The sequence below is a fragment of the Cnephaeus nilssonii genome (assembly GCF_951640355.1).
Source record: "Cnephaeus nilssonii genome assembly, chromosome: 3".
NCBI lineage: Eukaryota > Metazoa > Chordata > Mammalia > Chiroptera > Vespertilionidae > Cnephaeus > Cnephaeus nilssonii.
Window position 1 is genome coordinate 8852601 of NC_137074.1, and position 18090 is coordinate 8870690.

At 50.3% G+C, this 18090-nt stretch overlaps 1 protein-coding gene across 5 annotated transcripts in view; it reads left to right on the plus strand.

The window, feature by feature from the left end:
- Positions 1-18090, plus strand: part of ADARB1 (adenosine deaminase RNA specific B1) — a 103586-nt gene that overhangs the window by 68649 nt on the left and 16847 nt on the right. For 4 of the 5 annotated variants that reach the window (XM_079767230.1, XM_079767231.1, XM_079767232.1 and 1 more), the window contains exons 3-7: positions 7433-7507; positions 10942-11876; positions 15128-15242; positions 16952-17120; positions 17796-17944. In XM_079767230.1, the coding sequence (XP_079623356.1) occupies positions 7480-7507; positions 10942-11876; positions 15128-15242; positions 16952-17120; positions 17796-17944 (1396 nt within the window). In that variant the 5' untranslated portion in view covers positions 7433-7479. The remainder of the gene's footprint in view (positions 1-7432; positions 7508-10941; positions 11877-15127; positions 15243-16951; positions 17121-17795; positions 17945-18090) is intronic. The other variant, XM_079767234.1, reaches the window with a different exon arrangement.

Genomic DNA, 18090 nt, shown 5'->3' on the forward strand with positions numbered 1-18090 from the left:
CTGCCACTCTGAGACCGTCCCCATTTCCACGGGCTCACAGGGGAGCAGAGCGAGGAGGCGGGGATAAAGGATGAGGCTCAGACCCAAAGCTCAGTTCTGTTTGGTTGTTTTAACCCAGAGAAGTTGCTTTTTGGTTTTTTACTCTCTCTGCTGCTGCATCAATCTATTCACTGTTTTATCCAAATCTGCACACTTATGGTTTATCCAGGCCCTGGCTCCATTGGCTTCATGCCGTGCCATGTCCTCATGTGTGTGTGTGCGCGTCTCTGTGTGTGTGTGTGTGTGTGTGTGTGTGTGTGTGTGTGTGTGTGTGATGTGCTGATCACGCTTTATGAACATTCCCAGTAGCTCAGTTCTGTTTAGTTATCTCAGTGCTAAATGTAGTTAATTAAATCTGTGCAGAAGATTCTAGATTTTATGTGTCTGGAACTCTCATTTACTGAACATCTTTCTGGATATGACTCTAACTCACAGTGTTATGGGTTTGATCATAAATAATAGGATTTTGTTCACCACCTAATCATTTGTTTCCATTGGACCTTCTGCCTGGAAAGAATGTGCTCAGTTTGGTCTTCCTTCCGAGTATTTATTTCCCAGACGGAACTCTGGTTTATCGTCCCGTCTCCTTTATGCTCATTGTGCTGTTACATACAGAATCCACCAGCCACATGCAACTGAAAGGTTAATGGCTGGAGAACAAGTTGAAACATGACTTTGAAAATGTATTTCTTGAAGAATTACTTTAATTTTCCTGAGATTATAAATACCAAGGTTTCTAATATCTGCTGTGGGACTTGTGCTGCAAACAGCTTGGCAGAATTAATTAGCCTGCATTTGTTTCCGGGGTCGCACCTAGCATTTCAAGCAGCATCAGTTTTTTGTCCTGTCAGCTGAGCCTGGAGCTTTGATTGATCAAGAACAGCCACATGTGACGGGAGCACTGCGAAGCGTGAGGCTCTGTCCGTGTTGGCCCTGCTCCGTGCTGTAGCCATGATGACAGCTGATGCTCAGAGTGCTTGCTGTGTGCAGGTGCTAATCCATCCCCACGGCCCCCCACTCCCCACAGCCCAGCAGACCCACTGACGTCTGACAAAAGCCCGGCTCAGAGCCCTTGAGAACCTTGCCCGAGGCCACATAGCTAGATATTGAAACAGGCTCACCCAGGACGGTTACCGAGGCCTCGGTCTGCCACCCTGACAACAGCCATCATGTGGACCACGGCCACAGGCAGAGTTCCAGCAAGGCGTTCCTAACCCGTGTGAAAGGGGACTGGTCATAGCTGCTGGGAGACAGTTCCTAATCATGCACTGTACTCAGCAGGTAACTTTTAACCAGTGTAAAGCTGCTTTATTTACAGATGTTTCTGATTTAAGGACTTGAGAGGTAGCTTTGTTCTTCTCCTTCAATATTGTGTTGGCTATTCTGGGTCTTTGTCTCTCCACATATACTTTAGTATCTCTTTGTTGATAGCCACAAAATAACTAGCAGGGATTTTGATTGAGATTGCTTTGAATCTATAGATCAAGTTGGAAGAACTGACATCTTGATAATATTGAGTCTTCCTATCCATTAACATGGACTATCTCTACATTTATTTAGTTCTTCTTTGATTTCTTTTATCGGTGTTTTATAGTTCTCCTCATATAGGTCTTGTTTATATTTTGTTTGATTTATATCTAAGTATTTAATTTTGGGGATGCTAATGTAAGCAGTATTGTACTTATCTTTCAAATTCCACTTGTTCATATATAGGAAAGCAATTAATTTTTTTGTATTAACCTTGTATTCTGTAATCTTGTGATAATTTCTTATTTTAATTATTCTATGTTGCATTTCACTAGAAGAAACATGTTTGCTAAAAGTAATGCATGAACCTTATTTGCTCTGCTATATTTGTTCCATGTTACAAAATCTCTAAGGGTAACCAAACTAAACATCCGTTACTTAAATGGTTACTTAGAAATGAAACTACTGTAAAATATAATAAATTGATAGCTTTGAACGCTTTATTGATATTATGTTTATATAATACTGAATTTGATTATCTTCAAATGTAAAAATTTTATACTTCAGTTACCTTTGTTAAATAATCACATTATCATTCAATTTTTTTTCTATAGCTACAGCTTTTAGTATGTTGCTTGATTTATGCTAAAGAATCAACAGGAATCATCACCATTTAACACTTCTCTTTTTTAAAATGTGCAGTGTTGGCTGTTAAAATAAAACCTTTAACAATCATAAAAATACGTAAAATGTTTCTCAAAACCATTTTTTTGAGACTAAAATGAAGTAAATCCAGTAATAATTAGTAGTAAGTTTAATCAAGGTAATTGTTTGTCTTAAACATTTTTGAATTTGTAAGTTTAAAAAAGGTATGTTTTTATTGATTTAAGAGAGGAAGGGAGAAGGAGAGAGAGATGGAAACATCAATGATGAGAGAGAATCATTGATCGGTTGCCTCCTGCATGCCCCCTACTGGGGATCGAGCCCACAACCCAGGCATGTGCCGTGACCGGGAATGGAATCATGACCTCCTGGTTCATAGGTCAATGCTCAATCACTGAGCACACTGGCCGGGCCCATGTGGGATTTTGATGGGCTTTTAATTCTTAGATGTTTATAGTTCAGGCCGTAAGAGGTGCTTTCAGAATGAAAGAAAAATGGTTATGTGAAATGCTCTAAAGTGCTTGCATTTGCTGTTTTGCTTTGTTTTATAACCTTTGATACAAAAGTTGGCATTTGTAGAATGTGAAAGTGTTGCTCCTGCTCAGCGAGAGCTTTCTGGCTCCCATTCTCCACACGCATGGCCCTCCCGCCGCTGCGCACAGCCTGATCATTTTCCACTGTGAGACATTTCCTTGTCCTTTTAAAGAACTTCAATATGTAAGAGCAGGGAAACAAGGCGCTCTACAAATCAGGTGAGCTCCATTAGGGCCAGGTCTCCCGTGGCTCAGACTCACTGTCAGTGTCCCTGGCAGTGTGCTCTCCCTCGCCCCCGGCCTCCAGGTAAGCCAGCCTGCTCTGCACACCCATCACTGGTGAATGGTATGATAATTGGGCCTTCTAATTAAACTTTTTATTTGGGGATAACGCAGATTCACATGCAGATTCACAGGGAGAACCATGTTTCCTTTACTCAGTGCATTGTCACAATCAGGATGCTTGTTGACTGGGATACAGTCAGCATCCAGAGCCTTCCATTGTCCCTGGGATTGCTTCCATGTGCTTTTGTAGCCAAACCCTCACCCTCCCAATGCCTGGCAGCCACTACTCTGCTCTCCATTTCTACAGTTATTTCATTTCAAGAATGGTATGTAAAGGGACCACACACTAAGTAACTTTGGGATTGGCGTTTTCCCCCTCCGCCTAATTCTCTGGAGATGCATCCAGGTCACTGCGTGTTATCAGTCCTTTCGTTGCTGCGTAGTATTTCTTGGCATGGGCACGCCCACAGTCTGTTTAACCATTTGCCTGTTGAGGGACATCTGGTTGTTTCCAGTTTGGGGAAGTTGCTGTAAACATTCGTCGGCATCTGGGGTTGCAACTGGTTTCATTTTGGCCACTCTACATGGATTCAAGTGGCATTTCCCTGATGGTTGATGATACCGAACTTTTTTTCCTGTTTATCTGAATATCCTCTTCATTGAAAGGTCTCTTCATGTCTTCTGCCCACTTTCTGATTGGATTGCTTGTTTTGAGAACTTCTTGTGTGCTCCATTCGTTCAATGTGTGGTCTTCGTAATATTTTCTCCCAGTTTGTTGCTTGTTTTTTCATCTTCTCTACAGGGTCTTTAGCAGAGAAAAAAAAAGTTTCATTTTGATTAGGTCCAAGTTGTCAAAAAATCAAATTTATCTTATAGATTGTGCGTTTGGTGTCTAGTCTGCCTAAGCATGCTCTGCCCAGCCCCAGGTCCCGGGAATTTTCTCCTATGATCTTCCTACAGGTTTATAGTTTTATGTTTCACACTGAGCCCCGGACCATCTCAAGTGCATTTTGTGCCGGTGTGAGACGTAGTGCCTGGTGGCTGCAGTGCTGTCTGCAGCCAGACCCCTCCTCACTGAACTGCTTTCCTGCCTCATGAGCCGTCAGCCGGGCACGTGGGGCCTACCCTGGTTCTGTCGGTTCCATGTGGTCCCTGGCAATGCCATGCGTGCTGCCTTGAGGACTAATGCTATCGAGTGCGTGTGGAGATCAGTTAGACTGCTTCCTCCCACTTCTTGATGCTGGCTGCTTTACAGCCTCAGACAGACGCCTCTGGGTTGGCGTCTATTGATTGCCTTTTTTGTCGTTTAGTTTAAGATCTTCCTGGCTGTTGGTATGATGGATGACTTTTTTTTTTCTAACTGAAACTTGGACACGACTCTAAATCTTACTTAAACCACTGCGTCAGCTGACATTCACTCATGCCGCTCTGTTAGGGACGGGGACGTCACCTCAGGCTCCCCACCAGGCCTCTGCTGGGGGGGAGGGTCTGGCTGGAGTGGGCAGTTCTGTCTGTCACTTTCAGTCCCTCAGGGAGGAACCGCTCCTGGTCCATTGTCAGAGAGAGCAGCATTTGTTGGGGCTTTGTGGTCTGTGCCCATTGGTGTTTCTGAGTTGCTGGCTTCTTCAGCTCCAAGTCTGGGATAATGACACAGAAAGACCAGGGACCCATGCCGTGTGGTCCCTCAGGTCCCAGCCGGTCTGCCCTCCTCCTTCCGCCTGTGTATATATATTGTCGGGGTTTTCCGTTGTACTGAGGGGAGGGGAGGGAAAAGGACGTCTCCATCCTCCCACTGCGCACGTCCCTGCTGCCTGTTTCAAAGCCAGGGATCAATGTGAGCTGATCCCAGAATGGATAGTTTGGGTTTCTTTGAAGTGCTTGTGATTGCCTTTCTCACACAACCTCCGTGCTCTACACACGCCACCTGTCTCCTGTCTTCGTGGTGTGCCTGACACCCTCCGCTCCCGGCTCAATTTCGCCTCCACGTGCTCACCTTCTGACCTGACCCCGCAGCCCAGAGCTCTCGGAGCACCCGCACCTTGCGGAGGGCGTGCGGTGGTCCTGCACCCCTGCTACATCTTACCTCCCATTCTAGACCTCGAGGAAAGGACTCCTGAGTAAAACTTCCCGTCATGGAAATTGTAAAACACATACAAATACAGAATTGCATAATGAATCCACCTCCCCAGCAGCCAGCCCCTGCCCCTCAGTTTCAACTATACACCATCTGCTTTTCCCCATCACGCTGGGTTCTTTTACAATAATAAATTCCAGATATTACCATTTCATCTCTAAATGCTTCAGTATCGCTAAAAATAAGTACTATTTCCACACCTAAAATGATTAATAAGAATTTCTAAATATAATTAGCTATCCAGATGGTATTTCTATTTTAATTTCTCCATTGCCGGATCTGTCTGATTCACTTCAGGTTCTCCTTGTGTCCCATTCTGTGCTTTGCACAGAAGAAGGATTCCAGAAAACAAATCTAGAAGTAATTAATCTGGAACACTCTCTTGAATAAAGATATAAATGTTTCTCATATGTCAAATACCTAAAATATATATAGTTTTTATGACAACCGCTTGTTAATAACATCTTATAAGCAATGAATTTGCCTTTTAGTGATTTATAATATCAGTTTTATTCGTATATAAAGCAACATATGCAAATCTTTTTCCTCAATTACAATTTGATGGGATTCTTTAGTACAGATGGTGTGTTAGTAAAATTTTGCTAAGTATAGCCAACCTATTTAGGAAGAGAGAAACTCTTAAGTTTGTTAATTATTAGATAACTAAAGGCCCAGTGCACGAATTCGTGCACAGATGGGGTCTGGCCAGCCTGGCCCCAATCGGCGCATTGGGGCCAGGCCTGTCAGGAGGAGGAGATGGCGGAAAGTTGGCCGGTGGGCCCGCCCTGATTAGGGCCTGATCATGGCCGTGTTGGCTGGGGGGAAGGGCCACGGGTGATTGGCTGGCGGGCCCCACCCCCAGTTGGTGTTTGTGGGGCCGATCGGGGGCAGGGCCAACTGGGGGGAAGAGCCGCAGGGGGGGTTGGCTGGCCGCCCCACCCTCGATCGGGATGGGAGAGGCCAATCAGGGGCGGGCTGATTGGGGGTGGGGCTGACCGGGAGGAGGGGCCGAGGGAGGTTGGCTGCTGGCCCCGGCCCCCGATCGGGGTGGCAGAGACTGATCAGGGACAGGGCTGGCTGGGGAGAGAGGCCGCAGGAGGTTGGCCAGCCGACCCCACCCCCCAATCGGGCTGGTTCACTGGCCGCAGTGGGCATCATAGTGACTGGTCGTTCTGGTTGTTACGGCGTTCCAGTCACTGGCTTTTTATATATATATAGAATAGAGGCCCGGTACACGAAATTCATACACAGGGGAGGGGTCCCCTCAGCCCAGTCTGCACCCTCTCCTATCCGGCCTGGTAGCCCCTCATGGTCCCCCCTGCCATCCTGGTCGCCCCATGCAGCCTGCTGGTCAGTTGTTTGGTCAGTCTGCTTGTTCAGTCATTTGGTTGTCCCTCACTAACCCCCCTGCTGGCCTGGTCACCCCACGCAGTCTGCTTGTTCAGTCATTTGGTCATCCCTCACTAACTCCCCCCCCCCTGCTGGCCTGGTCACCCCACGCAGCCTGCTTGTTCAGTCATTTGGTTGTCCCTCACTAACTCCCCCTGCCTGCCGGCCTGGTCGCCCCACGCAGCCTGCTTGTTCAGTTGTTTGGTTGTCCCTCACTAACCCCCCTGCCGGCCTGGTCATAGGCAGCCATCTTGTGAGGGTGTGATGGTTAATCTGCATATTACCTCTTTGTTATATAGGATTGGAGTAATTGTTCTTTAAGGATTTCCTGTGGTTTCTCCTACCAACAAAATAATGTTATACATGGCTAAGAAATTCAATCAGATTTAACAATTACATGCTTTTTAGATTCGTCCACGTGAGATGCGACTCAAGAAGAAAAGGAAGTGGTGAAGTGAAATGCTGTTAGGCGCTTCTTCCTTTGTAGCCTTACTTTATAACCTGAACCGGAAGTCCGCCAGAGCAGAGGTCAAATGGCAAACAGGTTGAGTCCTGTTTGGGTTTTGTGGTCATCTGTCTTCAGCCCTTCCTGCAGGAGTGATCTTCCTAAGACAGAAATGCCGTCACCTTTCTCCCTGGTTCAGAGCTTGCTGTGGCCTGGAATCAAGGCCAGTGCCTCAGAGGGGGATCCCTCCCCACCTGAGACCTCCCTCCCTGCAGCAGAGTCCTGAGGCCCTGCACTGACCGGGCTGAAGAGGCAGGAGCATCCGAATGTTCCGTCCTGACCGCAGATCGAGCTGTCCTTGTTTCACGAGCTTTCCCATTAGTTTGTAATCCTGTGGGCGTCGTTTCCGCAGAGGAGACTACCTCATGTGACTCACGTGATGGGCTCACTAAATGTGACTTTCTTGCTGTCTTGCAGACAGAAACAGCCTCCGCCAGTCAAGAACCCCTCCAAAGTATTTTGCCATGGATCTAGAAGATGAAGAGAACCTGAGTAAGACCTAGGCCTGCCACGTAGTCTGAAGTAGCTGGTTTTCCATTAGTCTTAGTGTTCCTGGAAGTTTTTTTCATGAGGCCGATTTGGGGGAAATGAACTTACGGGGCTACCAGCAGTGGCGTGTTTTTAATTTTTGCTCCATTCTCTGTTTACTGTGGGCCTCTCCCTCACAGCCGCAGGGCAGGTTGCCGCTGCCTGAAGGAGCGCACGCTCTGGTGCATGTCTCACGAAGCTGCACGCTTCCTGTTGGCACAGCCTGGTTACCATGACGATGGTCAGATTCCCGTCTGTGAACATCTAAGATAACCTCTGAGGTGGATTTAAATACCTGGCCATTTGAAATAGTACATGACCTTTTCTGTTCAAATACCCTGGATTCTCCTATATTTGGAGGGAAAGGGCTCACATGAATCTGCTGATCTTAAGTTTCTAGACTTTAATGAGCCCTAGGACTAGTGTGGCCTGAAACACTCCGGGCCCTTCTTCTTTCCACCCTGCCCTCTCCGGGACGGAGGGACGGAGAGGCTCAGAGCTATGCCAGCATCCCCTCTCAACATTGTTCTCTATGAAAAGTTCAGTGAACATTCTTCTCTTCTGTTTTATCTTTACTCCCAGAGAGCAATGCATTTAAATAAGGCTTAGATCTCCCTCCCCATGTGGGAGCTTTTAGTAGGGACACTGCAACAAAGACATCCCTTTTCTAACACGCGTAGACAGGAACATCCTTACTTGTCTGTGTTCACTTGCTCCCAAGAGAGAGCGTGCAGGTCTAAGTGATGGATGACATTTTACGAGGAGTGGTCATCAATGGCCAATGGCCAGGACACAGCTCAGTCCACCTCTCTGTGACGCCACCCAAACCGGCCAGCTGAGGCCTTGGAGTTGGCTCGTGTACGTAGATAACCCAGAGGTGCCCGCGGCAGACCACCCCGCCTCGCTCGCAGGCTGCTCCATGGGTTGGGTTGGGGATGATGCGGGTGGGCTGGGTCTTGGTAATATGGACCGCACAGTGGACACTCTCTGGCTGAAGTCAGCCCCTGTGGGGTGGACACAGCATGAGCAGCCGCCCAGTTGCTGTTGGAGAAGCTCGTGGCCTTGTGCCCTCCCTCCTGCTGGCCTGGGGTGGCCTTTGGCGGCCTGGCGGAGGCTCTCTTCAGGGTGACCTCCCCATCAGAGCCCACCCTGAGGTCCCTTTAGGACCAGCCATATGTTTTTACTGGTCAGTTCCACTCACCATCTCCAGTTTTGCCTGCGCACTGTTCCCTGTGAAGAGTGTGCATACGAGTGTCCCCCAGCCTCCGTGTTGTCGGGACTGCGGGCTGTCGTCACGGCAGTGGGCATCTGGTTTGGGTGGAAATGTCATGCAGTGTAGCGTGTATAACTAACTGATCCTCAGGTAACGTAAGGAATCCTTCTGAATAACTTCTGGAAAGATAAGCTGCTGGTTCAAGAGCTAAAACTTAGCAGTGCCAGTCCTGTATTTCCTATCCTTTCATAAGCAACGAAAAATATTATCATGATTAGTAGTCCCACTTATGAAACAAAGTAGCATGATATGTAAAGAGAGAGTTGTGACAGAGGAGGTGTCTTTCTCCAAATTTAATATTTTCTCTTTACATGGTAGCATTTTTAATAAGACAGAATGTGAGTAGCATTTTAGTGCTTCTGAAGCAAATAAGAACTTAGAATCTATGTGAACTGTGCTATAGAAAGTGTATTTTTCATGTGCTCTCGAGACGGTCAATCCAATACTGCTTGTCTTTATTCCTTGAGGAAAACACTTGGCGGTGGGAGGTTGTCCTGTTTGGTTCAATGCATGTCAGAATAACTGATGACGATCCGAGTGTCTCTGTTGCTAGTTCTTCGAGCAGGAGCACCAGCACGTCCGCGGTCCTCTGTGGCGCCCTTGCTGCCTGTTCATCTAACCTGTCTCGCTCTGCCCTTTCACCTTGTGTTCCCTCTGAGCACCGAAAGGAGTAACCTATCGAGCTTTTGCTGGAGGATGTTATAAATGAAAATTTAGTGTCTATTCCGTCAGCTTTGTCAACTGGGAGAAGTGGTGTGTGTGTCAGGGCCTGGGAGAAGCTGTCTGCAGAGGCAGGGCGCCTGGCTCTAACCTCCGCCAAAGGAGAGCCGGCTCCCCCCGGGGCTGTGTGCAAGCGCATCTCGGCTGATGCTGACGGCCTAGGAAAGGCGAGGCTTCGCTGCGGCCTGACAGCCAGGGGCCCAGGCCTCTGTCACGTGAGGCCCTCCCGGGGGTAGAGCTTAGCATGGTGAGAGCCTGCGTTTACCCTGTGCTGTCGAAACAGATCCAGGCCACCACACTGGGCACTGTAAATTGGTGTACGTTGTAAAAAATAGTTTGGTCGCTTAGAAGATTTATTGTGGGTTTCCGAAAGCTAGCGGCAGGTTTTACATACAGGCCATCAACGTCCCCATGCCCTGTGGTCACTGCTCCTGCGCTCCATGCGACAAGCGGCCCGTGGAAAAATGCCAGGAAAATGGAACTATTTCTCGTTCTCCTTTTTAAAACATTCAATAAACTTAAAGGGAAGACTAAATACTCTTTTATTCCCCTTCTTGAAATTAAAATCATACTTTTGCCATGAACCTTCAGAGGCCTAAAATGATCTTTATTAATTATAAACACCTTTAAAAGGTAGAATAACCAAGTTAGTCTGTAATTCCCAGCTTTAGTGAGGAGGTGGTAGCCTGCCTGATGCAGCTTCAATTTTATATCTTCTCATACATTTTTTTCTAATGTGGACTGTATTAAAAATTCAGAGGTAAATCAGTCCCCATTTGTAGTGAAAAAACTTTAAATGAATACTGGAAATGAAGTTGTATCCTTCAAAAATCATTTCTAAATGGGCAGAATGCTCTACGTGATTACATAAGCAGATTCCTAAGACTGACTCATGAACTAAATCAAATAGCCGCACAAATTGATGGAATATTTTGAACCTCAAGAGCGAAGCAGCCTGTAAATGCTGCTTTTAAATATGTCGCCTCCTCTGAGAAAGGCTGCAGTGCAAAGCCCAGTGAGAGTAAATGCCATCGGTAGGGGAAATGCCAAAATAAACGACACGTGTCAGTGCTGACTTCAGACTTATGAATGTAGGGTCTTCTGGAAAAATTTATCATCCCACACTCTGATACTTCAGAATATTCTCAGAAAAGTTAATTAAAAATTCACCTTTTAATGTAAAAGCAGTTGGGGATACTAAATAGAAATGGTAGGAGCCATTATTCAGCAAAATGTCAGGCCCTGAGTTGGTGGTAAATGTGCAGCCCTCCCGAGTGCAGCAGGGAGTAAAGTAGAACACACATCACTTACCCAGTTACAAAGAGAGATAAAGGAATCTATAAATTTTGCATTTACAAGATCCTGCAACGAAGGCGTTGTAAGTTGCTCTTTCTGGGCACCGCAGGTTCGAGCAGCACAGAGGCTAAGGACAGCTGCAGTGTGGACCCTGGGCCCCCGGGGGACAGCGCTCCGGGGCCGGCTGACAGCTACCTGCTCCCCAACGGGGGCGGGGGCAGCGTCGGCCGGAAGCGGCCCCTGGACGAGGGCAGCAATGGGCATGCCAAGTTCCGCCTGAAGAAGAGGAGGAGGGCGCCGGGGCCCGCCCTGCCCAAGAACGCGCTGATGCAGCTGAACGAGATCAAGCCCGGCCTGCAGTACACGCTGCTGTCCCAGACGGGGCCCGTGCACGCGCCGCTCTTCGTCATCTCCGTGGAGGTGAACGGGCAGGTGTTCGAGGGCTCTGGCCCCACGAAGAAGAAGGCCAAGCTGCAGGCGGCCGAGAAGGCCTTGCGGTCGTTCGTCCAGTTCCCCAACGCCTCCGAGGCCCACCTGGCCATGGGGAGGAGCCTGTCGGCCAACACGGACTTCACGTCTGACCAGGCGGACTTCCCCGACGCGCTCTTCAACGGCTTCGAGACCCCGGACAGGTCGGAAGTGCCCTTTTACGTGGGCTCCAACGGTGGCGACGACTCCTTCAGCTCCAGCGGGGACCTCAGCTTGTCAGCGTCCCCCGTGCCCGCCAGCCTCGTCCAGCCGCCCCTCCCGGTCCTGCCCCCGTTCCCCCCGCCCGCCGGGAAGAACCCCGTGATGATCCTGAATGAGCTGCGCCCGGGCCTGAAGTATGACTTCCTCTCGGAGAGCGGGGAGAGCCACGCCAAGAACTTTGTCATGTCCGTGGTTGTGGACGGCCAGTTCTTCGAAGGCTCGGGAAGGAACAAAAAGCTGGCCAAGGCCCGGGCTGCGCAGTCTGCCCTGGCCACCATTTTTAACTTGCACTTGGATCAAACGCCGTCTCGCCAGCCTATCCTCAGCGAGGGCCTCCAGTTACACCTACCCCAGGTGAGGAAAAGTCTGTCACGCTCAGTCATGCTTTACACAGCACTGGGTTTCATTGCCATGTTGACTTTCCATCTCATGCCACTCTGTCCTCACCACGAACAGCCGGCAGTAAGTGTGGCTGCCGGGCAGCCTTCCTAGATTGGGATGGCCAGGTGGCCCCTGGGGAGCTGTCCGAGGCCATCATGGCACAGGGTGGGAACACCGGAGCAGTGCCATCAGCCCTCTCCACGCTGAGCCTCACCCAGAAGGACAGTCCACAGTGCCCTCCCCGTTAGCTGCCCTGCGGGGTGAGGGGTCCCATAGCAGCCTCTGATGATGGAGTGAGGGGGTGCCAGACACCAGAGCCTGCCCAGCCCAGGGTGTTTCCTACGTCTCCCTAGGACTCTGGTCACAGAAGGAGTGAGTCTGGCCATTCAGCTACTGAAACCCAAGGGCTCCAGCGGGACTGGCTGGCAGTGCATTCCTGAGCCTACAGTGTAGGGACGTGTGTCAGAGGGATAGGGGCGTAGGGGGCCCTTAAGCAAATGCTCCAGGGCCCCCCGGCACCCAGGTCTCTCTGTACCTGGAATTCCCCATGTGGTATTTATGCAAGCTCCCTCCTGCCCGGCCCCCTTCCCCCCTAAAGTCAGAGTGAACAGAAGGAAATGCTCGGGACTCAGATCGGCGTCTGTGACGGAGGAAGACTGAAGGAGAAATGGCACTAGTGTCATCTCCAAACCCTGCCACTCTGAGTAGTTATTGCTCTTTTCTTAGAAATCCCAAGCTCTCTGGTCTACTGTAAAAATCGGTCTTTTAGGGAGAAAACCTGACCCTCTCTCTGTTTATTCCTTCTTGTCACAGTATTGTTCAGTTTGAAGATAAAATATGTAGTGGTTTGATCAGAAAAAGTGAAGGACTCAATATTGATAGATAGTTTGGCCTGGATTCTCTCAGCGGGATCCAAGAATGCTGGCTTCTCTTTTGCCTTTGAACCAGTTAGAGAGGCCTGTGTTCAGTCCTCTGAAATGACCACGGTCCTCAGTTTTAAAAGAGGGAAATTTATTTCATGTTGCCTAAAGAGGCCAGGTTTCTCAGTGCAGACGAGTAACTGAAGGGGAGGCAGAAGGAGGTCTGTGTGTATGCACACACATGTGTGTGCATGTGTGCATGCATGTGTGTGCATTTGCAACCCGAGCCAAAGGCCCGGCTCAGTAGAGCAGTGACCAGAGGCCCTGGCCTGGGAAGGTGGGGTCTATCAGCCTCTCTGGGGCGGGTGTCTGGGATCCTATGGGGGTGTGGGTGGGAGGGCCGTCCCAGCCCCACCCGCACCACCTGTGCAGGTTCTGCTGGTGCTGAGCAGCAGGTTTCCGGACTTCTGTGGTCTCCAGCCAGGGAGGCCTGGGGGCGTGCAGCTGTATCTGCTTCCCAGTCTCTGCTCACAGTAGCCCCATAGTGTCTCACAGAGGCCCCTGAGGCCCCGGTAGCCATGTTTTCCTGGAGGATCTGGGGTGGCTTCGCAATCAGCCCAGGCCTTGTTTCTGGGCTACGCTGTCTTTCCCCTGAAACTCTCCAATGTGCCTCTAGAGTGGGTGGAAAGCCTTATGTCTCCCAAGAGTAACCCATGCGGGACCTGGGTCAGCTGTCCCTGGTCTTAGGATTGTTTGCCTTCATGGTGTCCATAGTGGCACTAGAGTTTAAAAAGCAGGTGACATGAACCACGTGGTGAGTGTGAAACACCCTGTCAGCAGTGACTTACTAAAGCGGCCGGCCGAGCCTCCGGCCTCCACCCTGAGGGCCGTTCAGGAGGCAGTGCCGCGGGGCCTGCGGTGGTGTGGGTTTGCCGTTTAGGAGCATGTTAGTTTGTCGTTATATCCACCCCCTCGTTTAGAGGGAGAGGTGCTTCATCACCCCTAAAGAATGAGGCAGTGACCTCTTTAAGGGCGTGGAAGAACGGCCACGAGTGCAAATGCTGGCATCGCACAGGGAGTGTGCGCAGAAGTGCCCGGCCTCTGAAAACGTGCAGGTACGCCTCACCTTCTGTGAAACAGAACTCCTCTCTCCTCTGGCTCTCGTTAACCTCTCACTGTGTTTTCCTTCTATGGAAGTTGGAGCGTGTTGTCCTGTATCTGTGGTGCCCTCCCATTGTGTGGTTGCACATCTGTTTCTGTCTGTGCTCTGACTCCCTCCCCTGTGTTCACATCTGTAGCATCAATGCTTCTGCCGAGGTGCCAGGTAAGGCCCGAGGGCCCCGCCTGGACCTTCTGCCCACCCTCCACGTGGCTGGTCTTGAGCATATTCCTGGGGGCTCGCTGGAATTTGCTGAAGCAATGATGGGAGGAAAGCTTTCTGACAACTATGCTTTTTCCAAATAAGCCATCATTTAGGATGAGTGACTTTTCTATTCATTTTGGGAGTATTTTATTAAGGGGACATTAGATTTGGCTGTTTGATTGTCAACACCAGTGTGAGATTAGGGGGATATAGATCCAGTGTGGCTCTTCACACACACACACACACCAGTTAGCACCATTTCCCAGAACACTATGGGTTCGCTCTATCCACAATGACTCATGAGCCATAAAAATAAGACATGTCCCAAGTCTAACATGTTGGCTTCTAAGAAGCACTCCCTGGAGGACAGTGCTGTCGGGTCTGGTCACATGCAGTGAGGTGTTCCAGGCCTCGCTGAACACCTTCCCTGAGTCCATTCCGCTGTCATTTGAACTGAGTGACAGCTGCCCACAGGCTCTGCTCAGGGCTGGATTCGGAGGGAGTGACTGAGCCAGGGTGATGGGATAGGTGTTGGAATAACTGAGACATATCTGATGGGCGGGGCCTAAGAGAGGGTGGTGCTGTGCAGAGCTCACGCTTCTTTAATTTGATCACTTTTAACGGCCTCTTTCTCCTGAAAGAGCCTGGGCAGCAGAGCAGTGGAGGGGGAGGCAGAGCAGGGAGGCACTCTAGCCCCCTCCTCCTCGGTGTCCTCATCAGAGGGCGGGGCAGCAGGGTGTGCCCCACATGCACAAGCTCGAACTCCCACCAGCCGGGCTCAGGGCTGTCCCTGCCCTCTAGGCCCTGTCAAAAGATTCCAGCCATGGCCTCGCATGCTCCTCGAATGTGTGTTTTGGAGGAAACACGCACACACGTGTGCACACGCACACACTTGTTTGCCAGACTTACTGTGGGATTCTCCAGAAAAGAAGGCATCTGAGCCATCACCCTGGCTTTTGGGGGGCAGGTGCAGGTGCCTAACCCCCTGCTGTGGTCCCCAGGTGTTAGCCGACGCTGTGGCCCGCCTGGTTCTGGATAAGTTCGGTGATCTGACGGAGAACTTCACCTCCCCCCACGCACGCAGGAAGGTTCTTGCTGGAATTGTCATGACAACAGGTAAACATCTTGCTCTATAAAAATCTCTGACAGGAAAATCGTGCTTTCCTTCTTCTTCAGAAGGTCTGTATTCTGCAAATGTGGGAACTGTACTTACATATTTTCCCAAATGTTCATCTCTTCAACCTAATTGTTCTCATGTGGAGAAGCACCCTCTGTTAAGGTTGGATTCCCACGATCGTGTGAGAGTGGTCTGGTCTGCGCAGGAAACTGCAGGAGACATTAATTCCTGCTTCATGGGAAAGTAGGGCCTATCTGACTTACCCTTAGTGTTCGTGCTGCCAGGTAGGTTTCTGTGTGGCTCGTCGGGGAGAGAGGAAGCTCCAGCCAGAGTTGAAAATCTGGGGGAAAGCACAGTTTGGAAGGCAGGAGGAACCCTATTAAATTTGTCTAGAAGGAACCCTTCCCCAGGTCTTCTTCCCACACCCGGGAGTGGGACCTCGGGCTGCATCTCTGTGGTGACTTCTAGGAGCAGGAAGCCACACTGGCCAGTGCCCAGTCTGGTGTGGGGCTCTCTGCTGGCAGCATCCACGGCCTGTGCTGGAGGAACCCCCCGCCCCCCCCCCGCCCCCCTCCTGGAGGCCAGGGAGGAGGGCTGGGGATGGCGCATCTGTCTCCGCCAGCCAGGAGAACCCCAGCTCTCTGTGAGGCTGGCTGTGCTGGCCTCCTCTCCCGAGGCAGTTCTCTGTCCCACTGGGGAGAGGACCCGGTTCTGTAATCCTAGCCTTGATCCCTGCTCGCCCTGGAGAATGTGACGACTCGAATCACAAGCTCTTCCTGCCACGTGTGTGCTTGGGCACAGCTGAGCATGTGTCTGGGAGCGGATGAAGAACTCTGAACGTTAACGTGGGTTTCGGGTTTTCTCTGATGTTTGTAGTTTCCTCCTCTTCTCTCTGTGCTCGTACTATTTACGGAACTGAAAGGTGAGCATCTCAGCTGCTGATGCAGCAGCTCCCTGAGCAGGCTCTGTGGTGTGTGGCTGGTTGTCATCTCGCTCTTCTCACTGCCCGAGAGGCAGGTGCCCGCAGGGCAGCATTTGCACCTCCGCGTGAATTCTACTGCTCAAAGCCACAGTTTACACCTGCCGGCTGGACTGCCAGCACGGGCACCTGGCTCTGACCTCAGATGGCCCGCCTCTGGGTGGCACCATGTGCAGCTGGTGGTGGTGCAGTTTATCCCTGGTGGCGTCAGGCCTTGGCAGCACATCTGGGGCGCGTGGTCTGTGACAGACTTACCGCAGAGTGGCCGCTCCTCTGGAGGTGCCCGGTGCTGCGGGCTTCCGTCCAGCATGAGGGGGTGACAGGGACTCCTGACCAGCACACTGTGAACGACTTGTTTTCCTTCTTGTCCCTCCCTTGTCGCCTCTTTAGTGCTTTCATATTAATCTTAAGATGAATAACCAGACCACTTACCTGCCTTCACATAGTGCTTCCTCCCTGTATCCGTGGGACTGTTCAAGAAAGACCATTCCATTCCCGAGGAGTCACTTCCTCAGGCTCAGAACCTCCACACTGAAGACGAGGGCGGCTGGCTCCCAGCGGGGACACAGAGCTCGTCCTCTTGGAGGCTGCGGTTGGTGGGGGTAGGCGTGGGGAGTGAGTGTGCGCTGAGGTCTCTGCCAGGTTCCGTCACTGCGGACGCATGTCAGGCCCTGGGGCGCAGTGGGCACGTGACTGTGACTTAGAGGAACGGTCTCTCTTGTTTTCCAGGCACAGATGTTAAAGATGCCCAGGTGATATGTGTTTCCACGGGAACGAAGTGTATTAACGGCGAGTACATGAGTGACCGTGGCCTCGCTCTGAATGACTGCCACGCAGAGATCATATCTCGGCGGTCCTTGCTCAGGTTCCTTTACACACAGCTTGAGCTGTACCTAAAGTAAGTCTAGTAAGTAAGTAAGTAAAGGAAGCTGTTTTAAAAAGTATTGCCTTCTCCCCTCCCCCCATCAGAAAACACTGCAAAACTTTCACTCAAAAATTCTCAAAATAGTAACTGTCAGTAACAGTGAGGTTGGATCCCATCTTCCCATGATGCTCAAGCTACAAGTAGAGTTGGCTAAGTTATAGCACACATGCATATACAAACGTACATATGATCACACACGTGTGCACACATGCATAATAGTATCGCCGATTTCAGGGCTGTGCTCAGACCCTGGGCTTTTGTTTCCTGCGGGCTGATATCAGTAGACTCCACTGCCTGTAAACACGGTCGTTTTTATCCCAGTCACTGTGCCTCAAACCAGCCCATCATGTATCCAAACTGCTTCGCTCTGTAAAGCCATCTCTACACATAGTCGTTCTGTTTGGAATCAGAAATGAGAAGGAAAGGGGAAATGCTCGCATTTCGATGACCTGTCCATTGTTGAGTGACAGGAACTGTGTGAATGACCATAAACGTGGAAAAGGAAGGCTCCAATTCCAGCTTGTCTTTACCCTGTTGAAACCGCGGGCCTTTGAAAGTGTCTGGGAGCTGGGACAGACCGCATTGTGGCTGCACGAAGCTGGAGCACTTACTTACTTGGCACTTACTCTGCAACTTGCTTCCTTTCAGTAGCAAAGAGGATCAAAAGAAGTCCATCTTCCAGAAGTCCGAGCGGGGAGGCTTTCGGCTGAAGGACACCGTCCAGTTCCACCTGTACATCAGCACCTCGCCCTGCGGGGACGCCAGGATCTTCTCACCTCACGAACCAATCCTGGAAGGTACGGCCAGGCGTCTGAGCAGTCAGCAGTTTCTCAATGCGTGGCCATGTGGTAACAAAATAATAGACTTACGTTAATATCCTTCTTCTTTCCATGTCAGCCTTGAACGTGGACCTGAGGACTAAATAAAAGCAGGAGGTTTTACT